Source organism: Pantherophis guttatus, chromosome 16 (assembly GCF_059756535.1).
Source record: "Pantherophis guttatus breed Tessera chromosome 16, ASM5975653v1, whole genome shotgun sequence".
In the NCBI taxonomy this organism is placed as follows: domain Eukaryota; kingdom Metazoa; phylum Chordata; class Lepidosauria; order Squamata; family Colubridae; genus Pantherophis; species Pantherophis guttatus.
In genome coordinates, this window is record NC_142078.1 from 3528775 (window position 1) to 3549719 (window position 20945).

The following is a 20945-nucleotide window of genomic DNA, read 5'->3' on the forward strand; positions in this document are numbered from 1 at the left end:
AGCCAGGTGTTTAAGGCTAAAAGAGTGGAGGCTTTTTAAGAATATGGCTCATATCTCACATAGCTTCCTTGGCGTTAGAGAGTCCCTTGTAGGGGTTTCTGCTGGAAGACAAGGGGACCATTCAGGGAATCCAACTGAGAGCTTCAGATGCTTGGGGATGGTCTTAATAGGTCCCCACATTTGGGAAATCCACATAGATTATATCAAACAATGGCAGGGAGAAGCTCCTTCCCACCCGCAACAATGAAGGCCAAATGAGCCCTAGATTCAGCCACAGCACACTTGCTCCAATTAGGATCTGAGTGGGATGAGCATTCAAAGGCAATTTATTAAGAGTATTGTAGCAAAGAGATTTCCCTCAATGAAAAGAAGGAATCCAGGACACAGAATCAGGTTTCATTTTATACTCCAAACAGTAGAAAAAGTACAAAACAACAGTTGATTGCTTAGAAGAAATCAGTGGATAGAAATCAATTTAATTTAAAAAAAAAATAGATTTTTTTTATTGAAATCGGGTTTTTTATTTTTAGCAAATTCATTTCAATAAAATGCTTTTGATGTAAAAATCTATCTAAAGATCGTTCTATATTTAAGATGTATTAACAATTTAGTTTATTCAGCATGAAATGGAGCTTAGTTATGAAGCATGAAGGGGTATTTTCTGCAATATTTAAATTTCTGGGAAACTCATTCAATGAATCCAAGCTCTGCAAGCTGAGATAACATGCACTGCACTGATACATTCACACAATTTCACAGTAACCATGGGCCTTTTTGCTAGTGATTTACATAATAAATTAAATCGTGATTTAAAACAACGTGATTTAAATCAAATCCACCCTGGAAGAAATCACCTTGCTCAGTTACAGTTACATCAGAGACATGGAAATTAACATCCCATATTACAATAATGAGCCTTGCATTAAAAGAACGTCCAGATGGGAAATGGCATCATGAATCAGGAAAGTCTGTTGTGAAAAAGTACAATTTCAGCCAGTTGAAACATCTCATATGTACAATTGAAAAAGCCCTTTATTATTCAGCCTGGGAAAGTCCCTTATTTGGCAGTTATTATTTACCCTTCTTAATATCTTCTTTACTCCGCCCTCATATTGGAATTATTATAATTATCATGAATATCATTATTCTGTTGCTTTGTATGTACACTGAGAGCTTAAGACAAATTCCTAGTGTGCCTATTCACACTTGGCCAGATTTAATGCGCAATTCAATTCAATTCCTGAGATACACTCTGGGACCGAAGGTTTTTCACACTCATGTTTATAATTTTTCTCCCGCGTGAATCGATGGAGGCCCCTACACTGAGTATAGCTCTTTCCACACTCCAGGCATTAATGTGGTTTTTCTCCGGAATGGATTTTTTGATGGAGTGAAAATTTTCCTCTCTGACCGAAGCTTTTTCCACACTCCAGACATTTATATGGTTTCTCCCATGAGTGGATTTTTTGATGTCTTTTAAGGTGTCCTCTCCGACTGAAACACTTTCCACATTCGAGGCATTTATGTGGTTTTTCTCCTGTGTGGACTCTTTGATGTCGACGGAGGTGTCCACCCTCAGTAAAGCTCTTTCCACACTCCAGGCATTTGTAGGGTTTTTCTCCTGTGTGGATTCTTTGATGGGTGTCAAGACTTCCCCTTTGACTGAAGCTCTTTCCACACTCCAGGCATATATTTGGCTTGTGGATTCTTAGATGTTTTTCAAGGATTTGAATTGTTTTGAAGGATTTTTCACATTCCCCACATTCAAACTCTTCTTGTAAATGGACTCTTTGATGTCTATAAAGATGTCCCCTCTGACTGAAGCTCTTTCCACACTCCAGGCATTTGTGAGGTTTTTCTACCGAGTGGATTATTAGATGCCTTTGAAGATGGTCGTTTCTTTTGAAGGATTTTTTACATTTTGGGCATTCATACTTTTTTTCTTCTGAATGGATTCTTTCATGTATATCGAAGTTACTCCAATGATGGAAGCTCTTTCCACACTCCAGGCATTTAAATGGTTTCTCTAATGAATGGATTCTTACATGTTTTTCAAGGATTTGAATTGTTTTGAAGGATTTTTCACATTGCCAGCATTGGTACTGGTTTTCTAAATGGAGTCTTTGATGTGAATGGAGATTTTCCCTTTGACGGAAGCTCTTTCCACACTCCAGGCATTTATGAGGTTTTTTTCCTGAGTGGATGCTAAGATGCCTTTGGAGATGATGATTTCTTTTGAAGGATTTTCCACATTCTGGGCATGGATGTTCCTTTGCTTCCTCCCGGATCCTTCGGGGCTTTGGGGGTCTTCCGAAGGAGCCTCCGCCCTCCAGACCCATCTCGGGGTCTCCGCCCATTTCCTCCTCCCCGCATCGCCCTCCAGGCAGCCACCTTTCCCGGGCTCCTCCTGGGCTCATCCCTCCTGCAGCCCCGGAGCCCCCCCGGCCTTTCCCCGCTGTCTCCCGGGGAAGCCGTGCCGGGACCGGTCAGGGCTGCTCCGCGGGGCCCGCTCTCCTCCTCCTCCTCCTCCTGGGCAGCGCCTCTTTCCTGCATCCGCTGCCATCCTCCGTCCTCCTGCAGGGGAGAAAGAGAAGAGGGTCACGGCTGCCTCCCCTTCCCCGCAGGGGACGCCCAGGCCCAAGCCCCCGCCTCCCACGGGCCTCCCGGGCATTCTCCAGGCGGACACGGCCCCCTCCCAGCCTCCCGTCTCCCTCCCCGCCCGCCCCCAGACTAGGCCTCGGGCTCCCAGCCCTCCGGAGAGACCCTCCCGGACTTCAACTCCCAGCATCCCCTGCGCCCAACCTGCATCAAACCGCCTCCTCTGTCGCCGATTCTGGCAGCTCAGTCGTTGCCCGGTTTAGTTCCGGAAGTGGAGACTTCATGCCCTTTTCTCCACTAGTTCCACCTCTTCCTTTGGAGGATCCACCCCATGGAGTCCTCCTGCCAATCGCCGCCCTCCCCAGAGCGACCAATGGACGTCCGTGTTCATTCAATAACCCAGATGGTGACTGCGCAGTGCCGAGGACATGGAAGGGGGGCGGGGCTCCGCTTTAACTTTGGGGTCCGATCTCCCCCTCCCAGCCGCTCTGTATTGAGGCAGGCGGAGATCAGAGGCTCTTCTGGGGCTGCGACCTTATAGCAGTCTATGAAGGGGATCCAGTGATTAAGGCACCGGGTTGAAAGCAAGAGAGCAGAGTTCAAGTTTGAATAAGCCCCCCTTTCTGTCTAGCCCACCTCACAGGGTTGTTGTTGGGAGAAAAGAGGAGGAAGGTGTCATCATTGGGAGAAGACCTTGTCTTCTTGCAGGCTTTCTCCTTTGTTTTGTTGCATATGTTCTGTCATGATAAATGCCTAACTACTATGTCTCCCTGATCACCCGGACCTTCAAGGGTTAACTAACCACATATCCCATAATCCTTATAACCACTCCTTACCTCTTAACCCCTCCTCCTGGGTACAAAAGGTCCAACCGCATTATTATTATTATTATTATTTATTAGATTTCTATACCGCCCTACTCCCGAAGGACTCAGGGCGGTGCACAGCCAAACAATAAAAACACATACAATACAAAATTTAAAAAATAGAATAAAATCAAATTAAATAATTTTGGCCCCGACAAATTTAAAACCCCAAACTTTTAAAACCAATTTAAAATTGAATATATAAATACTAAAAAATATTTAAAATTTTAAAAATCTTTTATAAAAGAGGGGGAAAATTAGGCCAGGCCGGCCTGGTGAAATAGTAAGGTCTTTAAGGCGCGGCGGAAGGTGCGCAGATCCGGGATCCTCCGTATCTCTGGGGGGAGCTCGTTCCAGATAGTAGGTGCCCCCACAGAGAAGGCTCTCCCCCTGGGGGCCGCCAGTCGGCATTGTTTGGCTGACGGCACCCGGAGGAGCCCCTCTCTATGGGAGCGTACCGGCCGGTGGGAGGCTATTGGTGGTAGTAGGCGGTCCCGCAAGTACCCGGGTCCTAAGCCATGGAGCGCTTTAAAGGTGGTAACCAAAACCTTGAAGCGCACCCGGAAGACCACCGGGAGCCAGTGCAGCTCGCGCAGGAGAGGTGTTACATGGGAACGCCATGTCGCTCCCATTACCACCCGCGCGGCCGCACTCTGCGCCAGTTGGAGCCTCCGGGTGCTCCTCAAGGGGAGCCCCATGTAGAGAGCGTTGCAATAGTCCAGGCGGGAGGTGACAAGGGCATGAGTGACCGTGCGTAAAGAGTCCCGATCCAGAAAGGGACGCAACTGGCGAATCAGGCGAACCTGATGAAAAATCCTCCCGGTCACGGCCGTCAAGTGCTCTTCTAAAGACAGCCGTGAGTCCAGGAGGACGCCCAAGTTGCGAGCCCTCTCCGTGGGGGCCAATGATTCGCCCCCAATAGTCAGTGATGGCGTCAACTGACTATATCGGGACGTCGGAAACCACAGCCACTCAGTCTTGGATGGGTTGAGCCTGAGCCTGTTCCTCCCCATCCAGATCCGTACGGCCTCCAGGCACCGGGACATCACTTCAAGGGCATCGTTGGGGTGATCCGGGGTGGAGATGTACAGCTGGGTGTCGTCAGCGTACTGATGGTACTCCACCCCGAAACCACGGATGATCTCGCCCAGCGGCTTCACATAAATGTTGAACAGGAGAGGCGAGAGGACCGACCCTTGCGGCACCCCACATATGAGGGGCCTCGGGGTCGACCTCTGTCCCCCTGTCAACACAGACTGCGACCGGTCAGAGAGAAAGGAGGAGAACCACCGCAACACAGTGCCTCCCACCCCCAACTCTTCCAACCGGTGCAGCATGATACCATGGTCGATGGTATCAAAAGCCGCTGAGAGATCTAACAGGACCAGGACAGAGGAGCACCCCCTGTCCCGAGCCCTCCAGAGATCATCAACCAACGCGACCAATGCCGTTTCCGAGCTGTACCCGGGCCTGAAGCCCGACTGGAACGGATCCAGATACGTCGTTTCATCCAGGTGCTGGGGGAGCTGTTGCGCGACCACACTCTCAACAACCTTCGCAACAAAGCGAAGATTGGAGACCGGACGATAATTTACCAACATTGCCGGGTCCAGGGAAGGCTTCTTGAGGAGAGGCCTCACCACCGCCTCTTTCAAGGCGGCGGGAAAGTCACCCTCACTCAGCGAAGCGTTTATAATCCCCTGGAGCCAGCCTCGTGTCACTTCCCGGGAAGCCAGTACTAACCAGGAAGGACACGGGTCCAATAAACAAGTGGTCGCGTTCAGTCTACCCAGAATCCTGTCCACGTCCTCAGGGGTCACAGGATCAAACTCATCCCAGATAACATTCTCAAGACCTGCCCCTGTCTCTCCCCCTGAGACTACCCAGTCGGAGTCCAAATCTTCCCGAATCTGAGTGATTTTGTCATACAGATACTGAACAAAATCCTCGGCTCTACCCTCCAAGGGGTCCTCCCGCGCTTCCTGGTGGAGCAGGGAGCGGGTCACCCTAAAGAGGGCGGCCGGGCGATTATCTGATGACGCAATAAGAGCAGCAAAATAACTACATTTCGCTGCTTTTATCGCCACTAAGTAATTCCTAATGTGGGATCTTACTAGTGTCCGGTCAGATTCAAGAAGACTGGCCCTCCAACTACTCTCTAGGCGTCTTTTCCGGCGCTTCAACTCCCTCAGCTCCTCGGTAAACCAAGGAGCCAATTGAGATCGGCGCCGGGTCAGAGGCCGCGAAGGCACGACCCGATCCAGAGCACCAGCAGCCGCCCTATCCCAGGCGGCCACCAGGTCTCCAGTCGAGGCGTGTGCCAGAACCTCAGGAAATGGCCCAAGCTCCGTCTGGAATCTGTCAGGTTCCATCAGGCGCCTGGGGCGGAACCATCTGACCGGCTCCGCCTCCCTGCGGCGGGGTGCAGCGGTTCGAAAGTCGAGACGAAGGAGAGAGTGATCTGACCATGACAAGGGTTCAGTAACTATATCCCCTATATCAAGATCCCTCAACCACTGTCCAGAGACAAAAACCAGATCCAGCGTGTTTCCCCCTGTGTGGGTAGGGCCATGAATTAACTGGGTCAGGTCCATAGCTGTCATGGAAGCCATGAACTCCCGAGCCATCTCTGACGTCTCACCCACGGACGGCAGGTTGAAATCCCCCATAACCATAAGCTTAGGGGTATCAACCGCCACCGTGGCGATGACGTTGAGTAGCTCGGGCAGGGCTGTTGCCACGTGGCAGGGAGCCAGGTACGTGATCAGCAAACCCATCTGAACCCCATGACCCCATTTCACAAAAAGGGATTCACAGCCGGCCGTCTGAGGAACAGTGGCCTCCCTCGGTCTCAGACCTTCTTTAATGATAACTGCTACCCCCCCACCCCTCCCCTGTGACCTCGGCTGATGGAATGCTTGGAAACCTGGCGGGCACATTTCAACGAGGGGAACCCCCCCCTCCTGGCCCAACCAGGTCTCCGTAATACCTGCCAGGTCCGCACCCCCCTCCTGAACAAGATCACAGATGAGGGGGGCTTTATTTACTACGGACCTGGCATTGCACAGCATCAGCCGAAGGCCTGGGTCCTGAGGGTCTATGCAACCTGAGGAGCGAGTAGAGCCTTGGGGGCCGGAGCACGCCACCGCTCGTAGACAGCGAGTGCGCACTCCCCTAACACGATATGGCCCCCTGCTCCCGCCATATCTACCCCTCCCACCTACAGTACTGATGTTCAAAAAACTATCCGGACAAGCTCTAACCCCCCCTCGATCCCGGGTCCTCCATCCCCCACACCACGCTTCACTGCCAGACCCGACCCTCCCCCTTGTGGGTTATCCCCCATACCCACAGCCCGAATTCCAATCTGACCCTCCCCCTCCCTAGGACCCCTTAAAAATTTGACTAAAAATTTTGTTAAAAAACCCCTCAATCCCCTCGTTTTCACATGCCACCTCTCTGGGTCCCAAAACCCTTCCTTGAGGTGGGCCCTCGATAGTGAGGAGGGCCACATCTGCGAGAAGGGGGAATCTCGCAGCGCAAGAAGATCTGCAGTCGTATACATCTCCAAAATGCAGCGATGGAGGCCCAAAGCTCAGACAGGGGACTTCACAAAAGATGTAACACAGCCAATTGTTCATCGATGTGCTGTTGGTGTCTCAACTGTCCTCCCACAACAGCAGGAGGGTCCTAAATTATCTCCTCCAATGGGGGCGACCTCCGGCCCGCCCTCTCACAGCGGAACCCCACGGGGCCGTAGATTGAAAAAGTTCTCCCACAGACAAGAGCCATGATGTAATAGAGGACCCCTCAACAGTTGCATCAGTTTGGCTGACCATGGTCGGAAGAAAGATTTATCAGTCTATCAGTCAGTCTATGAGTCACGCCAGGGGTGAAGATGGAAAATCCTTGGCAAAGTCTTATACTCAAGATCATATTCGAGTAAGTCCCGATGAAAAAGGGAAAGAAGGGAAGGGGAAGAAGGAAGAGGGGAAGAAAATGGGGGGGGAGAGAGAGGATTCCCTCAATTAGGGCGAATAATAAGCCCATTTAGGCAGACACAGTACCTGGGAGGGGGAGGAGAAAAGGGCTGGTATCTATGTGACGGAAAACTCCTCCGTCGCCCCCCAGCCCTACATTCCTCAGATAGTTCAGTTCTTCCGGGATAACAAATCCAAACCCCAGCCTCCATTGGATGTCACAGGGGGCCTCCAGGTCCTCTACAGCTGCCAAGATATCCCGGGAGGGGGTCTTTCTTCTCCAGTCCGTTATGCTCCTCTCAGTTTTCACCCTCTAGCAAGGCCCCTTCTCCGGCAATAGGGCCTGAGAACAGCTCCAGTACTTCCATGGGGTGTGCCATGGCCCAGTTTAATGTTGGGGCCGGCCTCACCACCCCCGCTGATATCCACGCCACCATTCCCAGTTTCCAGGGGCCGCTGAGGAAGTTCCTGAGTGGGGCAGATGAAATTTCAACAGGCTGCCACCACTCGCTGCCCCACAGCCATACTTCCCCTTTCACCTTGCTGCTATCGCTGCCCACAAACAAACCACCATAACACCACTTTCGGCGGCGTTGGAGCAGCGCAGCCAACTTCTTCGCCGGCGCCTCTAGGCATGTCCAGGGGCGAGGGAGATCTCAAAAACCCTCGCCCCCTCTGCTGACTGACCCCCCCGCCGCCAGCAAGCCACATCTCCATATCTCCGTTCTCCGCTCTCTGCTCTCTGCTCGGCTCGGCTCCACTCTCCCTTCTCCTTCTCCTTCCCAGCAGCGCCGCCGATCTCCACTCCCCACTCGGCTCGGCTCTCGGCGGCGCGGCCACATTCTCCCTCGCCGCCTCCGACTCCGGGGGCGTCCAGGGGCGAGGAAGATCGCAAAACCCTCGCCCCGAAGCCATCCGACCGAATCAGGGGTCGCTGATGGTCGAGCTCCCCTGCAGCACCCCCTCGAGCTCCAGAAAGTCCTCCATCCAGCCGCAGCACCTCACCTCACGACTGCCATCTTGCGCATGCTTACATGTTACCATGGTCCACAATTCATTCCAGATGTATACCTGAAAGAGAAAGGTACAAGGTCAGTGACCTCCAGTACCAATATATCAACAATAAAGCTACAGAAAAGAATTGGAGTCTGTCTCTGAGTTATTGGGCTAGATCCAGCTTATGACAAAATGGTAGCAGAGGTCGGTTGCCCATAACTCCAGACAATGACTGAACCCAACACCTACCCTGAAGAAGCAAACAGAGCACAGACCAGAGCTCTTACCAAGAAGATGGCTGAGAAGCTTGCAACCAAAGCCACAGCCATGGAGGAGACAGAAGCTGGAAGCGAGCAGGACTCCAGCCTGGACTCACAATCAGATGAAGAGGGGCCATCCAAGGAGATCACCGCCCCGGAAGAAGAAACAGCACAGATAATGAATAAATTCAAACTCTCCATCCTGAAACTGATGGAGGCAAGCAGCGACAAAGAAAACCTCATCGCGGACCTTCAAAGCCTCTTCGAGCAACAAGAAGCAGCGATTGAGGCCCCAAAGACCACCGAGAAAGAAAAACCAGCAAAAAAGGGTAAGCCACCCCAACCTGATGATCCTGAGCCGGCAGAACCCATTTCCGTGCCCCCCTCCCGGCGGCCATCTTGGGACGAGCACCAGCCAATGGGAAGCCAGGATTTGAATCCCTTGGCGCGAAAATGCCCGAACCCCGAAACAGACGAGGGGGACTCAGAAAGCGACTACGAAGAGCCCAGCTCTGAAAGCGACCACGAAGAGACCACAATAATAAAAAGAAAAACGCCTACCGATCTCGAATTGCAAAAGGCAATCGAGACCATCACCGCTGCCCTAGGCTCCGCTTTCGAGCCTCCCGCGGCACTCAATAAACCAAAGAAAAATCCAGGAAAGCACAAGAAGGCCAGGACAACCAACAAAAACCAGGCAACCGAGTCACAATCAACTAAAAACACCGCACACACCAACAACCGGCACAGAAGACCGCCCACCTGCAGGAAGAATCAACCGCAGGACTCGAACTCGCCACCCACTACACCAACAGCGCAAGGCCCGAGGGAGAAGAGGAGAACCGGCTACTCACCCACGCCACGACATCCATCAGGCCAGTCCACGCGACCAGGGACCAGCGACCACGAGGGAGGATCCGCCACCGCCGCTGCCATTACCGCCGAGCCGCTGAGTGCAGGGAATCCTCAACCTACGACCTCCGCTGCTGCCACGCCGCCGACCCGCGAAAGTCCTCGACTTGCGACCGCGTCGCCTCCTCACCTTCTGCCCTTCTTCGCCGGGGATCCGGCCATCCAGCAGTGGTGTCCAGCCTCAGGGGGAATCTTCGGACCCACCGGGGGTGGGTCCAGCCTCCCACCGACAGGCCTAGGCCTAGGCCTGGGAGCTCCAGCAACAGGAACCTCACCCGATGGACTCCAACGCGGAATGAGCTTCGCGCATGCCCAGTACCTGCCTGTAACAAGAGAAGCAAGTTACATAGATCCAAGCAAGTACAGAATGGCCACAGACATCCCAAAGCCTTATTGTGAGTTTAATCACATTTTGGACCATGGACAGCTCCCCCCAGTAAGTAACCTTACTAATATTTCTGGGGCAAATTATACCAATTTGCCAAAATTGCAGTTAGATGGGGGTAATATTATAGAATGGAGCCAGCAATTAAGAGTTGCTCTCATGAGAGAGAATGCACTGTTCCTAGCTAACAGACCTCCCCAAAAGCCCTGGTCACTGGAAATTGACTGCATTCATCACAGGGCATTTTGTATCATGTTAACCTCCATTCCATCTGCTATGTATCCATCTATTGAGGACAATCTAACTGTTTATGATATTATGCAAAAACTATGTAACCTATTTTATAGCCAAAGCAGAGCCACTACCACTAGACTATCTAGGGAGTTCCACTCCACCAAGCATAAGGCAGGGGTCCCCATGAGTGAGCACATCTTAAAAATGAATGCTGCAAGGGCAGAACTCATGCAGAGGGGGGAAATCATCACTGAAGAGAGCATGATAAGCATAATCATAAACTCTCTTGATAGCAGCTGGGACATCTTCATGACCCAACTAAATAGCCTCAACTTGCAATACCTCACACTAGGCGCACTGACCAGTCAGCTCGTTGCAGAGGACACTCTGAGGAGGGAACGCCAACTAGCCAAAGGGGACCCTAGACCCACAAAAAGAGTGGATTTCCAGGATAGGCCCAGGGATACCTCAGAATGTTATTCTTGTGGATCAAGGAACCACTTAAAGAAGGATTGCCCCAGGAACCATAGGGATAGGGGACAGCACGACAGTAGAGGGGGAAGGTCACCTGAACGCAGGCACCCAAAGGAAAGAGGGCGAGGGTGGTCACCCAACCCCAGGAAACACCACGAGCGCAGAGACCACTCCAGGGACAGTAACTCTGGCTCCATGTATGGGATCAGGCACGATGACCCAAATGACAAACATAAGGCAGAGAGAAACACATGGCTCCTGGATTCAGGGGCCACAAGTCACACTACTTGTAACCCAGAGCTGCTAGACTCACTCACAGAAATAGACTCAGAAATAAAGGTGGCAAACCAAAGCAAGGTCAAAGTAGTGGGGAAAGGAAACGTACACATCACACAGGTAGGGGACCTAAAAGGAGTACTGTACGTACCAGAAATTCCCCACAACGTGCTAGCCATCACAAAGCTGACACGAGACACAAATATAGAAATAAAATTTAAAGATGGAAAGGCACACTTGATCAAGCAAGGGAAAGAGATAGGAAAGGTAACCATACACGAGGGGCTTCCCTACTTCACACCCAACGCAAGGGAGGAAGAAGGCATTGATGCCAGCACAAACCACAAGGTAGATAAGTATCCAGAAACAGAGGGGGTGCAGCAGGAGGCAGGATGTAGCCATGAGAAGACAAACAAGTCTGTATCTATCGGCAAGCCATTGCATGATAACTGCGCCCACCTCCTCCACAGGAGACTGGGACACATAAGCTTCCCCATTGTAAAGAAAATGACGGAATGTACTGAAGGTCTCAAAGTAAAGAACTGCGAAAACTACTTAGAGTGTTCAGTTTGTAAGCGTTCCAAGATCAAGGTTAAGGCCATTCCCAGGGGATCCAAACGAACCACGGAATACCCCTTCCAATTGGTGCATATGGACTTGGTAGGGCCAATGAAACCCTCTGTAGGACATAGGAAGCGATTCTTCCTCACGATTGTGGATGACTACACCAGATACGGGTATGTCTACTCCCTCAGACACAAAAACAAAGTGTTCCAAAGGTTTAAGGAATTCCACAGAAGAGTAAATATGCAACATAACATGAGAATAAGGCAGATAATGACTGATAGGGGCTCAGAATTCATGGCCAAAGAATTCACAAGGTGGCTGAGGGAGCAGGGCATAGCGCATTACACCTCTTCACCTTTCTCCCCCTTTCAAAATGGAGTCTCAGAGAGAAAAAACGGGGTGTTGCAAACCATGATGAGATGCGCCCTGGAGGATGCTGGGATGGGGCAGCATTTCTGGTCAGAGGCATTACACTACGCTAATTACACCCTGAATAGACTGTGGTCAAGCTCTATCAATAAGACACCATACGAGATGCTATACAACAGAAAGCCCAACATTGCACACTTGCACATATTCGGCGCCCCAGCTGATGTCCACATTCCCAGACAGCTAAGAAGAAAAGGGGAGAAATTATCAAAAAGGTTAAGGTTCGTGGGTTACGAACCGGGCACAAAGGGCTACAGATTTGTCGACAACAATAACCGTTTTGTGGTTTCCAGATCAGCCAGTTTCCACGAAAACGCAAACTGGTCGAGGGTACACTCCAATGACATCCCAGCCAATAGGGTCACGTTCGAGCATGGCCAAGAGGAAAGGGAGGTCAGAGAGGTCACAGGGCACAAAGCCAACCACCGCAAGGCAAGCGTCAAAGGTTGGAAAGAAGGGCACCCTTCACTGAAGATAGATGACCTGACGGACAAAGAGGCAGACATCATGCAGGAAACCGAGCCAACCCCCAGCAGGCCAATCAGAGAAACCAGAAACAAGCTACCAAAGAAGTTAGAGGACTACGTTATGACCATCCACAACACCCATTTCACGCCCAGCTCATATGAAGACATCCTCGGGCTCCCCCGGGAGGAGAAAGAAAAATGGATACTTGCCATGGAGAAGGAGATGGAAAGCCTAAGGAACCTCCAGGTATACTCACCTGCCCAAGTTCCAGAGGACAAAAAACCAATAGGAACCAAATGGGTGTTCAGGGTTAAGACATTAGAGGACAACAAGGCCCTATACAAGGCAAGACTAGTCGCGCAGGGTTTCGCCCAAAGATACCCCGAAGACTATACGGACACCTACTCGCCAACCGTCAGGGCGGAGAACGTCAAAAGCGCCCTGGTGGTGGCCACCATCCTGGGCTTGGAGGTCTTCCAATTCGACGTACAAACAGCGTACTTGCACGCCGAGCTGGATAAAGAAATATACGTCAAAGCGCCGCCTGGGTACAACAAAGGCGAGAACCAAACCTGGCTGCTGAATAAAAGCCTGTATGGGCTCAAGCAGTCGGGCAAAAGGTGGTATGACTGCTTGGCCAAGGCCCTCAGATCCATGGGCTTCGAGGCCACCTCAGCTGACAAATGCTTCTTTACGAGGAGAGAAAACAACACATTCGAAGGTGTGCTCGTTTACGTGGACGACATCTTGTACATCAGCAAACACAAGAACAGGTGTTATAAGTTCGCCACTGACCTGGGTAGCCACTTCTCCTTAAAGTCACTTGGAAAGATTGACAGATACCTAGGGGTCCAAGTGATAAAAACCAATAAGGGCTTCCGCCTCTCCCAGAGAGAAAAGATCATCGAGCTGCTGTCCAAATGCAACATGTCCGAAGCAAAACCCAGCGAGACCCCCATGCAACCCGAGTTCCTGAAGACCATGTATGAGGAATCTGAACCTTTCACAGACAACGAACTGTATAGATCAACAATAGGGTCACTGCTGTACATATCCAACTGGACCAGGCCCGACATCGCCTTGGCCGTCAACCTGCTGTCCAGACATGTAAGCAAGCCTACGGTAACACACTGGAACGCCATCAAAAGACTACTTAGATACTTAAAATTTAGTGCGGATGCCCTACTCTGCCTAGAACCAGAAACATCCGAGGAACCAAAGCTAACCTGCTATGCTGACGCTGACTGGGCTGGGGACGTAGAGTGCAGAAAAAGCACCTCAGGCTATGTGCTACTACTCAACAATTGCCCCATCCACTGGTACACTGGAAAGCAAAAACTGGTGGCCACATCAACTACGGAAGCAGAATTTGTTTGCCTATCAAAGGCCGCAAACAATTTAGTATGGTTCGATGACCTGCTCTGCGACATCTGGGCTGAACCCTCATATCCAATAGTTATCCACGAAGACAACAAGGCAGCGATAGAGATCTCTAGGGCCGATGCCATAGGTCAGCGTTCTAGGCACATTGACATTAAATACAAACACGTCAGGCAGTTTTCAGAGATAGGTTTCATTAGGGCAGTGCACTGTGACACAGAGGAGCAAACAGCAGATATTCTCACTAAACCCCTACCACATAAACAACATGCTTACCTCATGTCAAAAATGCGTGTTTGCTTGTAATTCATGCCTGTACCAGTGTATTCTCTGTATATATGCAAACACCGCCTCAGGTACCCAGTTAGGCATTTAGAGGGGGTTTTGTCATGATAAATGCCTAACTACTATGTCTCCCTGATCACCCGGACCTTCAAGGGTTAACTAACCACATATCCCATAATCCTTATAACCACTCCTTACCTCTTAACCCCTCCTCCTGGGTACAAAAGGTCCAACCACATGGTCCACAATTCATTCCAGATGTATACCTGAAAGAGAAAGGTACAAGGTCAGTGACCTCCAGTACCAATAGATCAACAATAAAGCTACAGAAAAGAATTGGAGTCTGTCTCTGAGTTATTGGGCTAGATCCAGCTTATGACATGTTCTCCACCTTATTTGTAAAAATAATAAAGGCAGGATCCCAATAAATACATAAACTCACTATGTCTGATGTTTTTAAATAGCAACTACATGGCCTCTATTTGATGCAGGAAAATTCTTGATCCTGGATGTAAGAATTTGGAATTCATGCACAAAAGGAGACCATCTCCAGTTAGAGAGGAGCTAAGGAGGAGAACCTCCTGCCAATGGTTCCTGCTGGTGAATTTCCTCATAGAAGTCAATAGCTCATTGTTGGGAAAAAGGAAACGGGAACTCATGCAATTTTGACAGGATCCAAGTTGGTTTCTTCCTGGGTCTCTCTAACTGCTTTATCCCTCAACATTTGGAACTTGGCCAAAAGAGGCTCATGTGCCTTGGGGGCCATGTCTGCACTTAAGCAGAAATAATGGGGGGAGCTCACCTGGGATGATGGAACAAAACACAAAACAGCACGGCAACACAAAGGGAATGTGATGGGAAGTTGACCTGGAGCTACATTAATGTATAAATGCTTCGTTGGGTGAGGGTGTCTTTCCCGCCGCCTTGAAAGAGGCGGTGGTAAGGCCTCTCCTCAAGAAGCCTTCCCTGGACCCGGCAGTATTGGCTAATTATCGTCCAGTCTCCAACCTTTGCTTCGTTGAGAAGGTTGTTGAGAGTGTGGTTGCGCGACAGCTACCCCAGTACCTGGAGGAAGCGTCGTATCTAGATCCGTTCCAGTCGGGCTTCAGGCCTGGGTACAGCACGGAAACGGCATTGGTCGCGTTGGTTGATGATCTCTGGAGGGCTCGGGACAGGGGTTGTTCCTCTGTCCTGGTCCTGTTAGACCTCTCAGCGGCTTTTGATACCATCGACCATGGTATCATGCTGCACCGGCTGGAAGGGTTGGGGGTGGGAGGCACCGTTTTACGGTGGTTCTCCTCCTTTCTCTCTGACCGGTCGCAGTCTGTGTTGACAGGGGGGCAGAGATCGACCCCGAGGCCCCTTATATGTGGGGTGCCGCAGGGATCGGTTCTCTCGCCCCTTCTGTTCAACATTTATGTAAAACCGCTGGGCGAGATCATCCGTGGTTTCGGGATGAAGTACCATCTGTACGCTGATGACACCCAGCTGTACATCTCCACCCCGGACCACCCCAACGATGCCCTTGAAGTGATGTCCCAGTGCCTGGAGGCCGTACGGATCTGGATGGGGAGAAACGGGCTCAGGCTCAACCCATCCAAGACCGAGTGGCTGTGGTTTCCAACGTCCCGATATAGTCAGCTGGCGCCATCGCTGGCTATTGGGGGTGAATCATTGGCCCCCACGGAAAGGGCTCGTAACTTGGGCGTCCTCCTGGACTCACGGCTGTCTTTAGAAGAGCACTTGACGGCCGTGACCGGGAGGATTTTTCATCAGGTTCGCCTGATTCGCCAGTTGCGTCCCTTTCTAGATCGGGACTCGTTACGCACAGTCACTTATGCCCTCGTCACCTCTCGTCTGGACTATTGTAATGCTCTCTACATGGGGCTCCCCTTGAGGTGCACCCGGAGGCTCCAACTGGCGCAGAGTGCGGCCGCGCGGGTGGTTATGGGAGCAACATGGAGCTCCCATGTAACACCTCTCCTGCGCGAGCTGCACTGGCTCCCGGTGGTCTTCCGGGTGCGCTTCAAGGTTCTGGTTACCACCTTTAAAGCGCTCCATGGCTTGGGACCTGGTTACTTACGGGACCGCCTACTACCATCAACAGCCTCCCACCGACCAGTACGCTCCCACAGAGAGGGGCTCCTCCAGGTGCCGTCGGCCAAACAATGTCGGCTGTCGGCCCCTAGGGGGAGAGCCTTCTCTGTGGGGGCACCGCCGATCTGGAATGAGCTCCCCCCAGAGATACGGAGGATTCCGGATCTGCGCACCTTCCGCCGCGAGTTGAAGACGCTTTTATTTCATCAAGCTGGCCTCGCCTAAATCTTCTCCCTTTTAAGTGTAAATTCTAAATTTTTAATGTATTGTAAAATATGGGTATCTTAAATTATGGGTATTAATTCAGCCAAATTTATTTAATTCATTTTATTCGATTTTAAATTTTGTATATCTATGTGTTTTATCTCATGGCTGTGCACCGCCCTGAGTCCTTCGGGAGTAGGGCGGTATAGAAATTCAAACAAATAAATAAATAAATAAATAAATAATGTGTAGAGCTTCCTTTGGCAGAGGCAGTCTACATCCAAAAATCTGCATTTTGTGCAAAAAGATGAGAAATGGGCAGCTTGAGTGATTTGTCTGGTTGCCTCCTAAAGGCATTTGCCTGGCATTGGAATGAAAAGGTGGAGCAGGTGAAGTTTCATAGGGAACCTGCCATCTCTTAGGGAATTCTGAGGGCTTTATGACCTCATCCATGCAGGCTAAACTGCCAGTTACTGTCAGTTGTCAGAGTGAAGGTGCCTTCAAGAGGTTAGTCAGTCTTCAGAAGGGCTCCTGGACTCTGGGAAATCTTCCCTCTATTTGCAGCCAATTTATCAGAATTGCATTGCGAGAGTGAAAATGCCCATTTGGCCTCTTCTTAGGAAAGGGAAGCAGAGAGAAAATGAGAACACCCGGCTGTTTTTCCTGTTACTTTTAATTATTGGTTGATGAATTTGAATCATGTTTTAATCTCCAAACTCAGGCACCAAGTTTGGTGTGGAGCTGAAAAGGACTTGATTTCCTGAATTTGAAACTTTTACCTTTGCAAATGTGTTTCTTTGCCCACCTGAAAATACAGATCATCAGTTAATTCAAGCAAAGCAAAAACATTCATGTTTTTAAAGAGGGTACAGAAAGAAATGATACATGTATTCAGTGTCAGTAAACAAGTGATGAAATGTTGAATACACCGATTGCTTATGAAATTCGAACAACAGAAAACATTGATTCTAGATAACATCCCACAAGGGACAAATTTATGGGTTGCATTAGTCTTTCGTAGCTGGGTTTGTGTCTTTCTTGAAAGTTGCACATGTATTCAAAGACTTTCAGAATACTTTTGTTCTCACATATCAAATAAAGAGCCTTAGTCCAGAAGAGAAAAACATGTATACTTAACCTGAAAAAAGAGGCAGACTGCCATGTTCAAAGGGCTAAATACAGGGGTGAAATCCACTTACCTTCGCTACCGGTTCGGGAACAAGAGCTTTTCACGCACGTGCGCTTCTTCTGTGCATGCACAGTTGGTAAAAAAAGGGACGTAATGACATCCCAGGGGTTCTGCTGCTGGCACTACCGGAAAGAATCGGGGGGGGGGGATTTCACCGCTGGCTAAATATGTCGTTTTAAATTCGTGATGAAGCGTAAAATGTGAGACAACAGCATCACACAGTCCGTTTAACTTGCTGTGAATCCACTTGCCTTCTTAGACTTTGCTCAGTCCTCTCCTCCTCTGCTCTAGGCCTTTTCCCAAGGGTTGTTTTTGCTGGGGGAGAGGAGATGGTGGGGGGGGAGGCTGGTTGCATAGAACATCTGTGAGCTGATGTTCAAAGTTATCCAGAGGAGCCAAAGTATCCAGTGCAGGATACTAATTATATATATATATAGCAAAAACCACTCACACGTTAATCACGAAATCTCCAGAACCGTAAAGCCTACAAGGTTAAAATTTGCCACCTACGTTCCTCTTGGCTTCTAGGTGCTCACTAAGAAAGGATTTTTCGGAGCATTAATATTTCCTATATTATTATAACATGCTCTGATGCCAATTAGTTAGACGTTCAACTCCCCTTCCCAACTTGAAAATAACTGGAAAGAAGGGGATAGGATAGGGGAGGCCTCTGCTGGCAAAGCCTCATGGAGAGAAGAGTCTAGAACGCCTGAGGGAGAGAAGGGGATAGGAGAGAGATCTATGGGGCCAGCCTGAGGGAGAGAAGGGGATAGGAGGAGATCTATGGGAAAGTCTGAGGGAGAGAAGGGGATAGGAGAGATATCTATGGGGAAGCCTGAGGGAGAGAAGGGGATAGGAGGAGATCTATGGGGCTAGCCTGAGGGAGAGAAGCGGATAGGAGGAGATCTATGGGGCTAGCCTGAGGGAGAGAAGGGGAGAGGGGAGGATCTATGGGGCCAGCCTGAGTGAGAGAAGGGGATAGGAGGAGACCTGTGGAGAAGCCTGAGGGAGAGAAGGGGATAGGAGGAGATCTGTGGGGAAGCCTGAGGGAGAGAAAGGGATAAGAGGAGATCTATGGGGAAGCCTGAGGGAGAGAAGGGGAGAGGAGAGATATCTATGGGGCCAGCCTGAGGGAGAGAAGGGGATAGGAGAGATATCTATGGGGCAGCCTGAGGGAGAGAAGGGGAGAGGAGAGGTATCTATGGGGCCAGCCTGAGGGAGAGAAGGGGATAGGAGGAGATCTGTGGAGAAGCCTGAGGGAGAGAAGGGGATAGGAGGAGATCTATGGGGCTAGCCTGAGGGAGAGAAGGGGATAGGAGGAGATCTGTGGGGAAGCCTGAGGGAGAGAAGGGGATAGGAGAGATATCTATGGGGCCAGCCTGAGGGAGAGAAGGGGAGACGGGAGGATCTATGGGGAAGCCTGAGGGAGAGAAGGGGATAGGAGATATCTATGGGGAAGCCTGAGCGAGAGAAGGCAATAGGAGATATATCTATGGGGCCAAAGGAGAAGAAATTACTCTTTATATATTCATATATGATGGTTGTTGCATTTCACTATCACGACTCCATGATGATAAACCACATTGGAAATAGTTTTTGGAGACTGTGTCCTGCATACCTGAAAGAGAAGCCAGGACCCTCTGAGGGATGTTTCCAAGGGCAGGAAATTTGGGGGATCTTTTAATAAATTTGGAGAGCAGCCCAATCCCAATGACTGGGTGGCTTGCAAGAGAAAAATTAACAGATTAACAGAGTTGGAAGGGACCTTATAGGTCATCTAGTCCAACCCCCCGCACAAGCAGGAGACCCTACACCATTTCTGACAGATGGCAGCCCAGGCTCTTCTTGAAAGCCTCCCGTGATGAAGCTCCCACAACTTCTGTTCCATGGGTTGACTGTTCTGCCAGAAAGTTCCTCCTCATTTCTAGGTTGAATCCCTCCTGGGTCAGTTTCCGTCCATTACTCCTTGTCTGGCCTTCGGGTGCTTTGGAGAATAGCTTGACCCCTCCTCTCAGTGGCAGCCCCTCAAATATTGGAAGATTTTTATTGTGTTTCCCCTGGTCCTTCTCTTCTCTTCACTAGACTAGCCAGGCCCAGTTCCTGCAACCTCATCGTATGTTTTAGCCTCCAGTCCCCTCATCACCCTGGTTGCTCTTCTCTGCACTCTTTCTAGCATCTCAACTTCTTTTTTATAGTGTGGTGACCAAAACTGGATGCAGAATTCTAGGTGTGGTCTTACTAAAGCTTTATAGAGTGGTAGTAGGACCTCACTTGATCTTGATTGTAATGCAATGTAGGATTGCATTGGCTTTTTGGCTACTGCTACACGGTGTTGGCTCATATTTAATTGATTGTCCACTAAGACTCCAAGATCCCTCTCACAGTCACTGCTATTAAGCCTGGTTTCCCCCGGTTTATATGTGTGCTTTTAAATAAAAATATGTGCACTTTTAAATTTTTCAAGAGGCAACTGGACTTCCTGGTTTTCCTTTGAAGGCGTTTTGCTTCTCATCCATGAAGCTTCTTCAACTCTGCCTGGAGATGTCAGAACTGAAGAAGCCTCTTGGATGAGAAGTGAAACATCTTCAAAGAAAAGCAAATGAAGTCCAGTTGCCTCTTGAAAAAGCACCTTTGGAATAAGGCCTCCTGCATGAGCCTCCAAGCTCCCTTCCAGCTCAGTTGTTCTTATTGTGTTAGCTGACAAGGGAACTTCCCACATACCTCTAAAAACAGCTTGAGAACCTCACTGGGCTCCAGCATCAGATCCCCTCAGGTCTTTAGAGCAAAACAAGAACATTAAAATGTCAAAGAAGGCTCCCTCAACCTCGGCCTGCCTGAATGCGGGGGGGTGGGGGGTGAGAGACTGGACCCCAAAGATCAAAGGGAGCCCTCCCCCACCCTCACCTCCATGTGGGACTCGGGACTTCTGCAGGCACCCTCTGGCTGCTTGAAGGAAGGCGGACGCTGATTTAGCTGATGAACAGAAAACATAGTAATGGGGGACTCTTGCTATCCTGACAACTGGGGAACACCTAGTCTCTGCACCTAGTGGGGGATCAGAGGGCCCTAATGAGTCCTTTAAAACATTCTTATAACTGCCCATCTTTCAGTCAACTCTGTGCAGCTCCCAAAAAGCCGTTTCAAAAACAAAGAAACAAACAAAAACCTGGCACCAATCCATGCCACCTTCTCATTGTCTGACCTCCCAAAATCTGGGGAAGAGCCAGGAGTTTAAGGCTAAAAGGGTGGGGGCTTTTTAAGAATATGGCTCATATCTCCCAAAGCTTCCTTGGCCTTAGAGAATCCCTTGTAGGGGTTTCTGCTGGAAGACAAGGGGACCATTCA

General features: G+C 50.0%; 1 protein-coding gene across 1 annotated transcript; it reads right to left on the bottom strand.

Moving 5' to 3' along the window:
• Nucleotides 1–308: 308 nt before the first annotated feature.
• Nucleotides 309–2967, bottom strand: LOC148111768 (uncharacterized). Its single transcript, XM_087879827.1, has 2 exons — nucleotides 2803–2967; nucleotides 309–2574 (listed from the first exon to the last, which is right to left on the bottom strand). Exon 2 carries the CDS (start codon nucleotides 2415–2417, stop codon nucleotides 1353–1355), a length of 1065 nt encoding a protein of 354 aa, XP_087735953.1. The 5' UTR covers nucleotides 2418–2574; nucleotides 2803–2967; the 3' UTR covers nucleotides 309–1352.
• Nucleotides 2968–20945: the final 17978 nt, after the last annotated feature.

What these genes read in the sequence shown, in the direction of transcription:
- LOC148111768 (XM_087879827.1), bottom strand. Translation starts at nt 2,417, where the DNA reads ATGAGCCCAGGAGGAGCCCGGGAAAGGTGGCTGCCTGGAGGGCGATGC.